The following is a 15,792-nucleotide window of genomic DNA, read 5'->3' as shown; positions in this document are numbered from 1 at the left end:
GCTCCTCCCCTTTTGTCTATTTATGGCCATTCCCTTTCCAGAAAAAGGAGATTTAATTACAAAAGCAGATTGATCTGACACCAGGACCTGGGTAAAGCTTGTTCCAAGTGGCCCAGAAACTGCACTTGTTGTAGCTCCCTTGAGGACTAAGGGATTTACAGCTGCTGGGGTCTCACCTATGATGTCTAAGAAGATGTGAAATGTCTAAGAGATTAAACCCTAATCAGGGGGAATGTTCCCAGTTAATCTTTGCCCAGACCCCTAAGCAGGGACCTGGATTAAGGCAGTGCACTTGGCTTGGAGCCGGGAGTGCTGGTGCTCTGGGTGGTGGGAATGGCAGCAGCATCTCCATGCTAGGCTCAGACCCATCCTGGGGTGAAGGGGACAAAATCCGGGGGCTGGCAGTGTGCAAGCGGTGGGACACTGGTGGGTTGAAGGTGGTAGCCGTGGTTGGGGTCAGTGCCATGCTGGGGGATGGTCCTGCATGGGCTCCCACCAGCACCCCCCACTTACCCTCCTCTCCTGGGGTAGCTGCTCTTCTCCGTCCTTGTAAAACCCCAGCTAGAACTATCTGGGGAAGCAGAGTCCTTGCAAGAGGGAAGCAGCCCTCCGCCTTGCGTGTCCCATTCCCCTGCTTGCAAAGCCTCGAAGGAAACATTTCAAAGAACAGCCAAATCCCGCTGCCCAGTGTTGCCAGCGCCGTGTTTCCTTTTGGCCAGGAACCAGCCTGGGGTGACATTTACTGCCGGAGAAACCGAAACTGCTCTCGCCTGTTTGCAGACTGTCACCTGCCTGGCACCCAGCGCCTGGGGCGGTGCCGAGGCTGTGCCTGGGGTGAGCTGGTACCAGGGACGCAGCGGGGCTGGCGGGAGGAGCCGCAGTGCCCCTGTTTGCTTTGCACCCGCGGCCGGGCGTGGTTTGTATTTGCGTGGAGCAGGAGTGGGTTTCGTATCCACTCTGGCTTCCCAGACGACATCACCTCAGCATGTGGGGTGTGCCCAGCAGGCAAAATGCCGTCAAGAAAAATGAATTCCCTCTCCCGTTCACTTTTCCTGTGCTTTTCCTGATGTCAGATGAACCAAATCTCCTCCTCCTGGAATTGCTGGGGCTGTGGTGCCAGGGAAACAAGGAGTGAAACCTTCTCAGCCCCAAGCACAACAGGCTTGTGGTCCCAAATAACCAAATCCCAATCAAGGACAAGGCAGAATGAAGACAGGAGTGGCTTGTGTAGCCCATGTCTCTTCTCCCAAGTGACTTCGGCATCTTTGCTTAATCTCTTGGTTAAAAATTACGGACGCTGCTTGCCTGTGGCCACTGAAGATATTAAAGAAGGTATTAGAGCAGGACAAGTTATTACCCCTGGAGTTTTGAACAGTTTCCAGCTCTGGGTATTACGTTCATCCTACCCTAAACTCCCTGCTATGGTCTCAAAAAGCTAAGGCATTCGCTTCTCCTGAAAATCCCTGGGATCATGGGCATTGGCCATCTGGGCACTGATCCTGCCCAGGCAAATGCTGGCTTTGGTGCTCCACGCACACAGGGTTCTCCTGAAAGCACGCCCGAACCCCGCTGTCCCAAGTAGTTAGGCCCTGCTAATCCTGCTTTGCCAGGTGCCGGGAGGGGGAGGGTGGTTTAGAAAATCAGCCTAGCACTTAAGGAGGCAATTAATACAAAATTCGCTGTCACTAAGAGGATGATGACAAGGCTTCATCTCACGGGAGCATGGCAGCCAGCCAAGTAGGCTTCTGTCCACCAGGATGCTTTCTGGGGCCGCAGCATTTGCAATGGGTAAGGGCAGATTTTGCATGCCTCCCTGCCTCCCCCCCATCCCCCTGAGGATCTTCCTTACAATTCATTGCAGGCTTGGGGGAGGGTGGGAAATGCTGGGATGTGGCTGTGCACCCCTTGGCTGCAGACCCCAAGGTGCGCCCCCAAAGCCTGTCTCCTCCTGAGCCAAAGGGAGCCCAGGGCATTTGGGCATGAAGTCCTTGCAGGGCTGAGCCATCAGCTTTCAAGGGCTGCCTTTGCCCTGCCAGGCTGGGTGTCTCCTGTCCTCCCTGTGCGCGGACCCTCATCCTCTTTTCCATCCTGCCCCATGTCCTCTGCCCCTCTCCTGGACTGGCCCTGGCTCGGTGTGGGGCTGTACTCCTTTTCTTTGCTGGGGACCTTCTCACACTCACTGCTGATTTAATTCACAGAGCATACGGAAACAATTTCTTTCAGTGTGCAAACGCTTATGTACTTCTGATGCACTTGTGTGCTCAGATCAGTTGCAGTGAGAGCTGATGCTTTTTACCTTTCTTCTATTGGCAGATATTTGCCAGTGCCTTTTAGTGAACAAATTGCCTTTCCCAAGATCCGGAGGCATGAATCACACAGATCAAAGCCATGGTACGGCTGAATGAGCTGGCAGGAAGGATGGGACGGGGCATGCGGGTGGGACACTCACTTGTCGAGGAGCTAAAAATCAAGCACAGAAAAGACAATGAATGGATGTAGAAGACTGAATCCGGTAAGACTGTATATCTGCAGTAGGAAGTGGTCACGTGCAAACACCCTCTTGCAAAGCAGTTGTTCACTGCTGGGACAGGCCAGATCATGTTGCAATGGGTTTATGAGCTGGCGGCTTGCTGCTTCTCGTCCTGTGGCCCAGGGCATCCCTGGCCGTGCAGTGACACTGATCCAGGGGTACTTGCAATTGATGCTCATCTGCTGATGGCAGCTACCAACAAAACTCCAATCCAGAAGTATTTTACACATTGAGGTCAGAGCTTCTGCTCCCACCACACAGCATACAGCCCCCAGCGGGACAGAGGGGACTCAGCCGTGGCTGGAGAGGACAAGGAAAGTTCTTGAGATTCAGGGGGGAACAGCATTGCGAAGGTTTCCTCTGGGTGCTGGGACAGTCCTGTTTCCTTGCAGTGTTTTGGCCAGGCTTTCACACCAGCCCAGGGAATGAGAAGTCTCTCCTGAAGCATGCCTGTTATGTACGTGTCCATATTATGCATATGGGTATAATAGACACACAACCTTGAAGGTAACGTATGTACTATTCGTTAAACACTATGCATATGTGTTTCGACAACATAAGTGACGCATTATTTAGTAATATTTAATAAATCTATTTAAAATGACAATTTTTATTCTGCATGTTGACAGCAGCATTAGGTTATTAAGGCAAAAAAAGGCACTAGAAATCTATTAATTTTTTCCCTGTTTTTAATTTTTAATGGAGGCAGCCTGAAGGCAGTTGCACTTTGGGTCGGTATCCCAGGCTCTGGGGAGCACAGCGCTGCTGCAGGGATCCTCCTGGGGCCTTACAAAGCACAGAGCCAGGGGGAAGAGGAAAGAAAATCCAGCTCCTTGGGTTTCTTGCCAAAGAACATCCAGAAGTCAGGCAAAGACAAACAGTTTCCAACGGAGCAATTACAAGAGCTATTTCCAAACCTATCACAGCACTCTGTGTAACACCCCACATCCACTCCTTGTGTAACACCCTCTGGCTTTAAGTGTCTTATACAAGCCCTTACTCACTCAGTACTGAGCTGTGCCTAAGCCAGGATTGAAGGTGAATCCAATTTAGAAAAACACCCTTGATGAACAAAGCATGAAGCAAAGAGGAAAATTTGCGTGGCTGCTCTGAGGCGTGGTGGCACAGCAGTGTGGGGACCGTCTCCAGGTGGCCGCTGACGGGCCGTAGGATCACTCGTTATAAAGGGGAAGTCTTGACTCAGCCCTGAGCAGTGGAGTTGGCCGTCCTTGAGGATTGCAGGAGCTGTTTAGACCAGGGGAAATCTGGTTTTAGCACAGGAGGCAACTGAAGTAGCTTGTGAATGTAAACACCTTGGGATCATTAAAAAAGGCAAAAAATCCATTTTCTGAACTCCGCTGCAGCCAGAGAGGAGCCTGAGGAAAGCAGAGGAGATAAGAGCTTGACGTTTACATGGTGAAGGACGGCTTGTGACACTGAACTAGAAATTTGACCTCAAGATGACTGTGGAGGATCTGCGGGCTTCGGGCACCCCTTTCTCGCTATCCTTTTCAGGCAGTGGCTTTCTTGCCCTGTACCAGGTTGGGGTGGTGCAGTCCCTCCTGGAGCTGGCTCCCGAGCTGCTCAAATCCGCCTGCAAGGTCTATGGCTCATCCGCCGGCTCACTCATCGCTGCCGCCGTGGTGTGTGGCATCAGCCTCGGTAAGGCAATGACCGCCTGGGTTTCTTTGCTACAGAATTTTTATTTCAGAATGGAACGGGAGGTGATAATGTCTTAAGCACTGCTGGGAGGCGGGATGTGTTACTGGTGCAACTCATATCACTTATAAGGCATAAAAGAAATCCTCAGGCGATGTCACTTTTGGCAGTCACCCTGAAGCAATTTTGGGTGGTGTCAGCTGAAAAAGCCAGTTAGTGCTGTCTGAATGTTGTCTCAGGTGGTTGGGTAGATACCACATGGGCAAATCTGGACATACCTGTATATTGCATTGGCTCATCCACCTGCTTCTGCTGAAGGAGCAGAACTCCTTCCCTTCTGCTGCCAGTTCCAGGGAGTGCCGAGAAGTGTCCCAAGGCAAGTTCAGCTGAGCTTATGCCATATTATAATATGCACATATAATGTGCTTATGCCCACATAATACCCCCACTTTGCCCTATGGGTCAGACCCCTTAGCGTCCTTAGGGATGCGAGTGGCAGCCACATGGGTGTCTATAGGGTTAACAGCCCCACTTGCGTGCTGCTTGGGTCAGCCCAACCAACTGATCCAGCACAAGGGAAGATGTCGCTCAATGCTTGTTTCTAGATAGCAGAGAAACTTTCCTGCTGGCAGAAGCACCAGGGCTCATCTGTGGGACAGGATGTGCCAGGGGAACGGCGGTCCCCACTCCTGGCTGGAGCTCTTATTGCTGCAGAAGAGGTTTTTACTCTGAACCACTTTAGACAATGTGGAAATAGGCCCCCTTAGCAATAAATCTGCATGTAGAATTAATTCAGAGCAGTTAATCCACTTAAATAATCACATCCTACCATGTTTCTAATTGCAGTCTGTATGTAAACTAGCGTATGCAAGACGTGCCTTTGAATGCTGATCCAGCCTCTGCATCAAGCGATATGGATGTTCAGGAGGATCAGGGTCCAGGCACTCTTCTTAGGGTCAAAATAATAAAAGAGAAAGCAAGGAGGAAATGTAAAACACTTATAACCTCTGATGGGCACTAGAGTCACTCAGCTGGAGCTAAAAATAATTCAGAACTTGGCAAATAAATTTAGACAAAACAACGGGCTATGTTCTGTCAGAAACCTTTCTGCCCATGTGGGGATGAACTTCCCTACAAATCAGCAAGGGCCCTAGTGCTCTCCTCTCTGGTGCAATGGGATGGAGCTGGGGCTCCCACAAGTGCAGGTCGGTCCAGCTGCTCTCACCAGTGGCATCAGCATTGGAACAGGGGGCTGCGGCACTGGGCTGGCTGGGCACTGGCCCCTTAGTGGAGATGCTCAGATGATCTTGTATCCGAAGCACCTTCTCCAGGAGAAGAAAAGATCTTTTGAGTAGTGATGTATCCGGTTGGGTTTCTAATAAGGGAAATGCAATGAGGCCCAAACCTAGCCAAGTTTCTAGCCAAGAAGAGGTGCAGAATGAGGGTTAAGGGCGTGCTCAGCCCCTGGAGGGGTGTCTCATGGGGTGGATGCAGTTGCATGCCTGGGCTGGGTGAGGAGCTCAGCGCTCCCCAAGCCAGGCTGTCCCCTGCCATCCCACCACTCACCTCTTGGACACGTGGCTATCACCAGCAAGCTGATGCAGCAGGACAGCGATGGCACTGCATCAGGGGTCAGCCCAAGCAACCTCATGCCCTTGGCCAGAGCCTCCGGAGCTGCAGCCAGCTATCACTGCCTGCCCAGCAGCTCACAGGTTGGTTGTTCAGGTTTTCCCCGTTGCCAGGGAGCAGAGCAGCCAGGCAATGCCTGGGGTGTCTCCAGCTCTTTCATTGTCCCTGAGGACCCTACATGAACCCACTGAGAGTTAATCATTGCACCACATGGCCTAAACATCCGCTCAAACAGTTATAACACCTCTTAATACCTGTGTTGCTCCAGTTGCCTTCAGGACACCGTCTGTCTGTCTGTGCTTTTAAAGCGATCTCACAAGACAGCACCTCTGCCCCTACAAAAGCTCGTGCAGAGTCCTGGTGAGCCTGCCCAGGCATAAGGCTCATTCTTCGCAGGATTGTGGAGCTGGAAAAGCTTTACAAGGCCACAACTTAGCTGCCTGAGGTGGGGTATTCCGCCAGGTAACCTCTCCATTTCATCAAACAGACCAAGGATCAGTCCAGCAGTGCTGACCACGGGGTTTACTGAAACTCTCTTCCTCCCACTACTTCCAAAACCTCTGGCTGCTGCCCCCTCATCTGGGGCTCTGCAGTTCTCCTCCTTTAATCCAGCTTCTGGTATGTGCAAATGTCTGCAACGGCTTTTAACACCAGCTGGGATGTCGCCAGGGCTCAGGTGGGTGGGGAGGCCCAGCACACTGCAGACAGGATGCCCAGCTTGCAGGAAAGCCCTGCACAGAGCAGGGGTATGTTGTGCAAGTCACACTGGCACTGACAACCCCACATCTGCACTGCCTCCCCCCTTCTGGGGCACTTTGGATCCTGTCCCTAGCCCGTGACAGGCACTCTTCAGCACTCATGAGGAAGTCAGCAATGGGGTTGTGCTCAGTAGCATGTTGTCCTTTGAGGACACCATGGGGTGAAGTTCCTCTTTCCACCTCATCACCGTGTCCCCAGTTAGAGCAGCAGTGTCATCCCAGGGTATAGTGCTCAGATCCATAAAATACTTTAACTGTGTGCAGTGTTAAAAATAGGATTGAAAATATAACTCTAGGGGCAGAGGCAATATTGACTGTTTCTCTGTCTTTCTCTCCTCCGCCCCCCACGCCCCGTATCAGATGACCTAAAGGAATTTTTCTTTGCAACTGCCAAGGAAGCCAGGAAAACCATCCTGGGCCCCCTCTCTCCCAAGTGCAGCTTGCTGGCAAATATCAGGGCTGTTTTGCAGCGGAGGCTGCCAGAGGACTCCTACCAGGTGGCTTCGGGGCGGCTGCACATCTCACTCACGCGGGTAGTGGACGGCCAAAACGTCATGGTCTCTGAGTTCAGCTCCAAGGAGGAGCTCATTCAGGTAACGGGACCCTCCTCTGATGCCCATAGGAAGACTTCTACCCACCTCTTAGGGTGGAAGTACCTAAACATCGGTGCTGTTAACTGCACTATTTTCTACCCAAGATAGGAAGAGTGTCAGGAAGCTCTGCCAAAGCCATGGTCCCATCACCATCAGCTCCTACAGGCTTGGAGGGAGGGAGGGGAGGGAGAAGGATGCTGTTAGGTCCAAAGCCAGCCAGGAATAAATCATGCTCTTATAGAGAAGAAGGTTTATTTCCAGCCTCAAAAAACTGATGCTGGCATGTTGGCCAGCTTTAAGTGCTAATGACCTTTTGCAAAGAGTGCTGTTAATGCTAACAAGACCTCTCGGCTTCCTGAACAGGTCTCTTCTTGGCCAAGTCCTGTTGGCAGTAATTTTTCTAACTTCCTCAGCACTTTCCTGGGAGGAAATATCTGGACAAAGTGCCTCTGTTGCCGAACCACAAATAGCTAATTAGCTAGCAAATTGGCTGCCAGGGAAAGAATCCCAGGGTAAAACCTTAATGAAGCTGACCATGAGATCATGGACTTGCTTGTCCCAGTAGAGGACAGCAGAACTGCTGGTGTTCACCCTGTGGTGCATGTCCCAGAGGAACCCAGGAGCCTGAGATACTCATTCCCAGCTGATGAGATTGGTAAAAAATGGTTATACACCCAGCAGAATGAAAATGCATTGTGAGGATGTTTTGGTTTTGTCCAAAAACCTCAAGTCTGAAAAATGACCCCAAAGTTTCGCCTTGCCACTGCTAGTAGCAGCATTTGGACAGTGATATATGGATATACAACTTTAATGTTGCTGGCAGCTACAAAATAAGAAGTGAAGTGGTATGCCCTTATCCGGAGAAGCTGTGTTGAAATTAGATGTTTTGGCCTTCTTGAAACATTTCTTCTGGGCACAGTCACATGCAAAGCCCAGGTGGTGCTGACAGCCCGGCTCCAGATGATTTGTCAAGCCTGAATTTGCAGGCACCCAGCTGAGCAGCCTTTGTTCAGGGCAACTTAGATAAGAAATTTACTTCTGCAATTCATCTCCTCCCCCAGGCTCTCATCTGCAGCTGCTTTCTTCCTATCTACTGTGGGTTCATCCCTCCATCCTACCGAGGTGTGGTGAGTGATATTTTCAAGAAAACATATGCTTGGAGCAGTATGTTCCTGGGTTTAAACCGCGTGTTCCCTTCAGCAGGGAGGCTGTCTAGTACCTGTCCAGGCATCTTCCTTTGTTAATGGAAGATGATAAAGCCTTTTAGCATGCTCTTTGTACCGTCCCATGATTAGCTAGGGTGAATGGCCATCTGGAGAGCCCCCTGATGCTTTGCCTACGGACAGAGCCTGGATAACTACATCTTGCCTCACAGGTCTCCAGAGTGGGATGAGAGGACGCCCACACTCGGGACGTTGACACGCAATCCGGTCACCCCAGGCAGGATCTGTCTGCAGCACAGATGTCTCCATTCACTCAAGTGCAGACTTGCATGGATGAAACATCAGATGTTTGTGGGAGGATCCTCCCTCAACCATGTGCGCACTCATTTGCTATGAAACGCTGCAGTGAAGTCAACAGATTTGGTCTGACTTCCTGCTAAGCCTCAGTGAAGGAGGAGCACAGCACCGCGCGTTCTCCACGCAGCGTGGCAGCGGACCACAGAGCAGTTAATGCATCACGACCCATTTGTGTGTCAAAGCCCACGAAGCCATGATACTTGGTTTGCAGTTGGTTTTAAGCCAGGGCCTTTCCTCAGCTCTTGTCGATCTGCACTGCTGGGCCCTGCTCAGTCCGCGGGTGTCCATGGCTGCCTGTGGCCAGGCCTCCAGAGCTGACGCAGGCTGCAGAGCTTTTACACAAAGCGTACAGTGTGTGCAGAGCCCAGAGCCTGGTGATGCTGCTACTTGGCGGTTGGACTAGATGATCTTGTAGGTCCTTTCCAACCTTGTGTTTCTATGATTCCATGAGACTCCTCTGAACTGGTATTTCACTAGCCTGTAATCTGATATGCTGCAGTCCTTGTAACCTCAAATCCCACCAAGCTGAGCATTAAATTCCAGTTCCTGTTGGAATACAGTGAATAACATTTTCCTTGCCCAGCGAGTAATTCTCCAGGGATTTGCAGACACTTATTAAATGTGGGCACCCTACTGATTGGGCTCACAGTAACGACAGAAAAAGACCAAACCTGAGATTCAAGACTTTAAATTTATATGACCCTGTATGACTTCTTAGCAACTTTATAAAGCTTTATGAACTAAAATAATAATTTTTCCATTTTAAGAAGTGCTGTGGATTATACAGCACCTGGCTGGGGAGCCATCTGGGTGCTGCGGGCAGGGCACCCAGCAGAAGGAGCCGGCAGATGCTGGCATCTAGGCGAGGTGACGCTGCCCTCACACGTGCTTTGTAGCAACCCTTGGAGCAAATCCTGCCTCTGCTCTTCCCCTTCAGCGATACGTTGATGGAGGATTCACAGGTCTGCAGCCTGTCTCCAGCTTGGAGGAAGCCGTGATCACTGTGTCGCCATTCACGGGAGAGCTCGATATCTGTCCACGGGACTGTCCCGCCATCTTCTACTGTTTCCAGATCTTTAATGGCAGCATTCAGATCTCGGTAGAAAACCTGTGCAGGATCAGCTATGCCCTCTTTCCACCTAGCACCATGGTAAGCACACCAGGCCCTCGTCCTACCTTTGATTTGGTTAAAACAAATTAGTGCTGGATCTACCTTCCCAAGCTTTAGGGTTCACATCAGTCTCCATCATTAATTAATTGGATTTCATGGGAAGGAGTCGGACCCTGACTGCCTTGGGGCAGTCCCCACTCCTTTTGCAGTGTATTTTTAGTGGACGCTGCTGGTGGGTGACCAGCCTGGGACAGGGTCCCGCCTTGTTTGACAGCCTGCAGAGGACCAGTGTGTTGGTGGCTGGAAACCACCCAAATTCTGTCCCAAATTGTCACTCCCAACCCTCCACAGCAAAAGAGCTTTGCATACATTCTGCCTCTCTCTCCGGAATGGAGAGCTCTTTAGTGACCTCTTGTGTTTCTCTTTGCAGATCTTGAACGACATTTTTTCCCAAGGGTACCAGGACACGGCCCTTTTCCTGTGCAGGAACAGTAAGTATTACCCCAGGACCCGAAGCGCAGCCTAGAAGCACGACCTGCTCAGCAGCGCATAGCCAATGCGGCTGGCCAAACATCAGCCCTTTCTTTTCATGGTTCACAGATGCCTTTGGCTTTAACTACTTTGACGGCAATTTCCGCTTTGCCAGCATGTGTGGGAAGAGCGACTTTCCGCAGCCCAGTGGGATGTTGAACAGCCTGGGCAAATGGGTGCCACAGTACCTGGTGCCACACTCCCTTCCAGGTAGAGCATTCAGGGTGCTGACCTTGGGTTTTGGGGGTAGCTGAGGCCACTAAATGCTTTAAGGGGTTCAATATTATATTTAAGGCATTACTGAGATTTTTATTAGGGTAAATATGTCTATAGCTGCAGTAGCCATTGCAAAGAGGCTTTGTAAGAGTGGCTCAAGCTGGATCCTGGCATGGGCTCGGTACATATGGGCTGAGCTGCAGCAAGAGTGGCTGGACAGGAGGAGTTGTTGCCTTTATTGGGTTATTTCTAATGACTGGTCTTTATTTACTTCGGTGTTGTCACCCATAGGAGCAGGCCTGGCTCAGTGGAAGAAGCAGGAGATGTTCAGACTGCAGGATCCACTGTCAAAGGTCCTGTTGCAGCCGTACAAGCTGCCGGCTTTTGTCAAGAAGGGGTAAGACCATCTTGAAAAAGGCATCAAAGCTGAGACTGATAGAGAAACAACTGGTTGTGCCTTCAGCAGTGGCAAGAGAGGCTGAAGGGACATAGTGCCAGGTTAGCTCTGGGCAGACAGGCACCCCTGCAAGCCTGGTGCTGGGGTGTGTAACAGGCTGTAGTATCCTTCAGGTGGCAGCTCTACAGGAAACACCAAGAGCAGCCTCTGGGGCAGTGCACGCTGGCAGTAAGTCCCTGTTTTACTATGAACCAGGGCAAGCTGATGCACACCCACTGCCTTTGCAAGGTAAACTTAGCAGCAGCTCCTTCCTCTGCAGGAAGATTTGGTATTCTCTGACGCCAAGCCCTGAGAGAGTGGGTGCAGCAAGCATAGGATTACTTGGGTATGGAAAAGAGCATCACCACGTGCATTTGCTGTTGACTCTTACCAGACCTTAAACTCCACCTGCTTATTTTGCTTTTGCAGGCTGAAGCAGCTGTGGAAGCTGCTGGAAGACATCGTCTCCCTGGCAAAACGGTTCCAGAAGCTCCTCCAAACTGTGGTGCCTGGCTTGCCTAAGAGAGCCATGGCCAGGGGGTGAGATGCCTGGGCAGAGGGAGGGCAGGGTGCAGAGCAGGGAAACCCCAGGGGAGCTCACCCATGGGTCACTGAAGCTGAGTTTGGCTAAAAATTCCAATCTGGGGTACTTCATCTTTAAAGTAACTATTTTTTACCCTGGGATGTTGTGCTATTTATTCAGTAACATCTGAAAAAAGCTACAAAACAGCCTAGCGCCACTTCCCTATGACAACGTATTCCAGAACATTTACATGCTGGGCTCTGTCCTAGGAGGACACGTGAGGCATGTCCACCAAAATCCCAAGTGGCATTTTGGTACTGAACTCTCAAGTATTCAAGGCAGTTAACTTGCCAAAGACTTTTTAGCCGTGCCTACCTAAAGTCTGCTTTCAAGTTACTCTGCAGGCAGCTGGAAAGGGACTGACACAGAAAGATTTTATCCTGCAGGCAGCTATCGCTGTGCAATTCCTCATCCAAGAAACAGTCCTTCAGGGTCAGATATCCCTGTTTTTTATTTTTTTATTTTATTTTTTTTGTCCATACTGGTTAACTGACCCTGGCTCAATTAACCACCCACTTGTTCCCATAGGTAACCATCCCGGATGGGCCCTGGGGTTCTCCAACGCCAAGTAGTTTTCCATCCCAGGAAGCAGTGGGTGACACCAGAGATCATTTCACATGGCTGTGTGGCTGCTGTCTTTGTGGAGTTTTACAGGGATGGCTTTTTCACTTGGGGAAATGGGCTGATTTTGTTTCTAGAGTTATTGCTGCAGTCTCCCCATCCAGGCCTGACCAGCTTTAACATGATGGCCAAGGAAAAGCACTGCAGTGCTGCACCTGCAGCCAAACCACAGGCTGCACAGGAGGGATCCAGCATCTTTACTTGCATGCATGTATGACCCAGCCAGTTTTACCTAGCCACTGACCACCAGAAGCATCCCTCTCCCTTCTTTAATCCAGATTGCAGGACAGGCATTTGCCAGGAAATGTTACATTTTAAATGTGTCAAAAACTTTCAAAGTGAAACACAGATGGGAAGGCATTAGGGAGCATAGCACTGGGCATGAATTCATTTTTATCTAGCTTCCTGAAATTATTTTACCAACTACCTATTCTTTAGCTCCAAATGCACTTGGAGGCCTGCTTTTCGTGCCTGTGGATGTAGGGTCACCTTTGGACCACACTGAATTTGCATCGATTAAGAAGGAAGGATGGAGAAGCCTAAAGATTAACCCTTCTCCTTCTTCAAAGCATTGCAGTCCTGGAGACTGTATCTATTACACAGGGAGAGCTGACATTTCACAAATACATTAGTTCTTTCTATCGTTCTGTCATTTGCTGATACAAGCAGTGTACAATCTAGGCAAACACACCTCTTGTTGCTGATCTGTAAGTAGAAAAAAATGGCAGCACTCTTATTCCAAACAGCTTTTGCTCATCAGATGCTGACGGACTGGCTGTATCCCCAACCAAGTCTCCCGCATTTGTTGGTTCCCGATGGGCAGTAAACAGCACAACAGCACAAGCTGTTTATTTGAATAAACAGCTTGTTTAATTGCACAAAGGGAAATAGTACAGATGGAAGTTTCATACAAATAGCTCTGGGGACTGCAGGCTTGAGTGTGGGATAGCTGAAAGCTGCACTGATATAAACAGATTCAAAGCTAACTATGACTGCGCAGTCAAAGATCAATATAATTACATTCTGCTATCTCTGCTTGAAATCAATGACCTGGAAATACTATCTCTGCAATGTGCACCTTTGAGCTTGCTAAAAGAAACCTGGGTGCTTGTTTTCGTTGGATCCATCAAAACCTGTTCCTACCTCCCTTCCATACTGGACAGATTTATATAACTCAAGCCCCTCAGCTAAAGCTGGGATGCTCAAAACCAGCTCGTGAACTATGACCATCTACCCCGCCACAGGTCAAAGTGGAGGTGGGACAGAGACACCCACCACTCCCAGGCAGGAGCAGAGCTGGTCAGCCTGTCATCTGCTTTACCTTATACTGCACTTCTGCCTTCCCTTCCAGGCAGACAGCCCCACTGTGCAACAGCCTTTCTACCAGGCTCCTGGTCTCTCTAGCAAGTACCACCCTTTAGCAGGATAGGGCCATTTCAGTCAGCCTCAGACAGTTACAGTATCTCTCACTCAAATGGGAATTAAAATCCCCCAAAGAAAGCTGTCATATAAGAACTGGATATCCAAATCCACTAAGTTTGTCTGCAAATCTCAGCCACAAAACAGGAGCATAGCTTGAACTACCAAGTGCATCTCACCTGCCCCAGTTACGTGGTATGATGCTTGATCAAAGCTAGCAAAACTTCAGGAATTTTAACAAAAAACAGCCTACAGGGAACACCTAAAACAGAACTCCCATACCACAAGCCTGCAGAGGTGTGTTAGGACCTAGGTATTTAGTGACTCATCATACATATCAGCTGCTTTATGCTTTATTAAGCCTTCATCTTTTCAAGCAAGCACATCTGGTGCTGTCTGCTCTGCACAAGCTTGGGGCTAATGGCACAAAGGAGTCTTTGCAAGGGGCAGAGGCAAAGTTTGACATTTCTTTGAATCATCTCATGCAGGAGCTTGTTTCACCCCTGGCAATACAAGCTGGGAAAGCCAGATGCACCCCCTTCAAACCATGCAGTAGATTCTGTATTTCTCCTCACACAGCTCTGTTAGGGTAGGGTAATGAGGCCCGGGGGGATAGGAGGAGTGCTGTGGCCCAGCCTGTGCTGGTGACATCGTTGCCAGTGTGCTCTTCGATGCATCGTGGTGTGTGTCAGCAGGCTGGGTTGCAAGTTGCGCGCTTCTCTTTAAAACATAAACTGGGGTCAAAGGCAGCAGATGCATTAGGAACAATCTTCTGTAGCTGGCAAAGCCCTAAAGGGAGTAAAACAACATTGGTCAATTTGACTGACTCTTCTGACCCTTCTGTGACAAACTGGATTCAAATACCTGATAGGGCTGCTTCCCTCCCTCCTGTTATCTCCAATGTAATAGGATAAGCATGTTTTGAAATCCTTAAAATCATGTCCCCATATTCCTGTTCTGCTGCTTGGATTAGTCTACACTGAATCCCGTAGAGATATGAAGCCCAAGGTAGCTGTGATGAAGGTTTGGACGCAATCCAAGCAGTAGGTACTTTCCCTGAGGCTAGATCCCACCCTAGATCCAGTGGGAGGGGAGTCTTGGGGCCTGATCCATGCAACTGAGCGAAAACAAAACAAATGTGTCCTATCCTGTGTCTCAGGGTTTTTGCTGCAGATGTTTTATGCTGGACTGACTCTGTTTCTATGTTAGATACTAAGGGCTTGCAAAATGTCCTGCTGGGCAGATGGATAAAGAGGCAAATGTTTGTCATTAACTCACTAACCTAGCCTGAACTTTGCTCCTGTGCAAGCCTTACACAAACAATAGTCGTTTTGGAGCTATTCTGGCTTATTCAGGAGCACAGTTGAGAGCTGTGTGCAGGTTTATACCCTTGCTTATTTAGTTACACCAATGACCTTACAGCGTTGTACACGTAGACAATGAAATAGCCTTTTTCTGACCTAAATCAGGGCTTTTCCTTCCCAGCCATGAAAAATCTGAGGCACTTCTCCCCAGGAGACTGAGCCCTTACTAATGTCTTGGTTGTTATCTGGCCTAACAAATAAGTCTTGATTCCTACCACAGGTGATCTTAGGTTAGTGAAAACTGTTACAGCCCAGCTGCTGGCTTAGGGAAAGCTCATTTTAATTCCTACCCTCAAAACTAGAGACAAAGGAACCCCTGATTGTCCAGACCCTGTCCAACATCCAAATAAGCCTGTTTCCTACTCTGCTGCTTTCAAAAGCTACATGTAGATCAGACTGATTGAGATAAACAAGCAAGCATGCAAACTATTATGCATTTTCACAGTAGGTCTCTTTCCACAGGTTGAGTTGTCAGTACTTTACACTGGTTTTCAAATGAAATGTCTTTTTTGCTTTCATTTAAGGTTTTGCATTCATTTTCCAAGGTTTTATTTTTAGATATGGAATGGTGAGGGTCCTGTTTCCCCCTTCTCTATTTCTCATCTGGTATGGTCCTCCTAGGTGTAGAAGCCACTATATTTGTATATTTTTTCATTTTTTTCTTCAATGTATGTGGTAACATTTTAAATCATCACCATGTTGGAAAAGCTGTGTAATTTCCCCTAAACTGACAAACTTGGAAATGCTGGAAGACTCTGAAAAACAAAAGAAATAATAAAGGGAAAAGCAATGATGCACCCTAGCATGTAGTTCATTGTATTC

At 49.3% G+C, this 15,792-nt stretch overlaps 1 protein-coding gene across 1 annotated transcript; it reads left to right on the top strand.

Annotated features, from left to right (window-relative positions):
* Positions 1-3,500: 3,500 nt before the first annotated feature.
* On the top strand, positions 3,501-15,772 carry PNPLA1 (patatin like domain 1, omega-hydroxyceramide transacylase). The gene is made up of 9 exons (XM_080568765.1): positions 3,501-4,192; positions 6,937-7,169; positions 8,231-8,296; positions 9,627-9,839; positions 10,231-10,291; positions 10,401-10,541; positions 10,839-10,944; positions 11,413-11,523; positions 12,095-15,772. Exons 1-9 carry the CDS (start codon positions 3,991-3,993, stop codon positions 12,096-12,098), a joined length of 1,137 nt encoding a protein of 378 aa, XP_080424891.1. The 5' UTR covers positions 3,501-3,990; the 3' UTR covers positions 12,099-15,772.
* The last annotated feature ends 20 nt before the right edge of the window (positions 15,773-15,792 follow it).

Source organism: Anser brachyrhynchus (genome assembly GCF_964034855.1).
Source record: "Anser brachyrhynchus genome assembly, chromosome: 27".
Lineage (NCBI taxonomy): Eukaryota > Metazoa > Chordata > Aves > Anseriformes > Anatidae > Anser > Anser brachyrhynchus.
The sequence above is the reverse complement of the archived record's forward strand: the minus strand, read 5'-3'. Positions and strand labels throughout refer to the sequence as shown.

Coding starts and splice junctions, on each gene's coding strand:
- PNPLA1 (XM_080568765.1), top strand. CDS start 3,991: ATGACTGTGGAGGATCTGCGGGCTTCGGGCACCCCTTTCTCGCTATCC. Junction 8,297..9,626: donor CTCCATCCTACCGAGGTGTG/GTGAGTGATATT, acceptor CTTCCCCTTCAG/CGATACGTTGATGGAGGATT. Junction 10,945..11,412: donor CCGGCTTTTGTCAAGAAGGG/GTAAGACCATCT, acceptor TTGCTTTTGCAG/GCTGAAGCAGCTGTGGAAGC.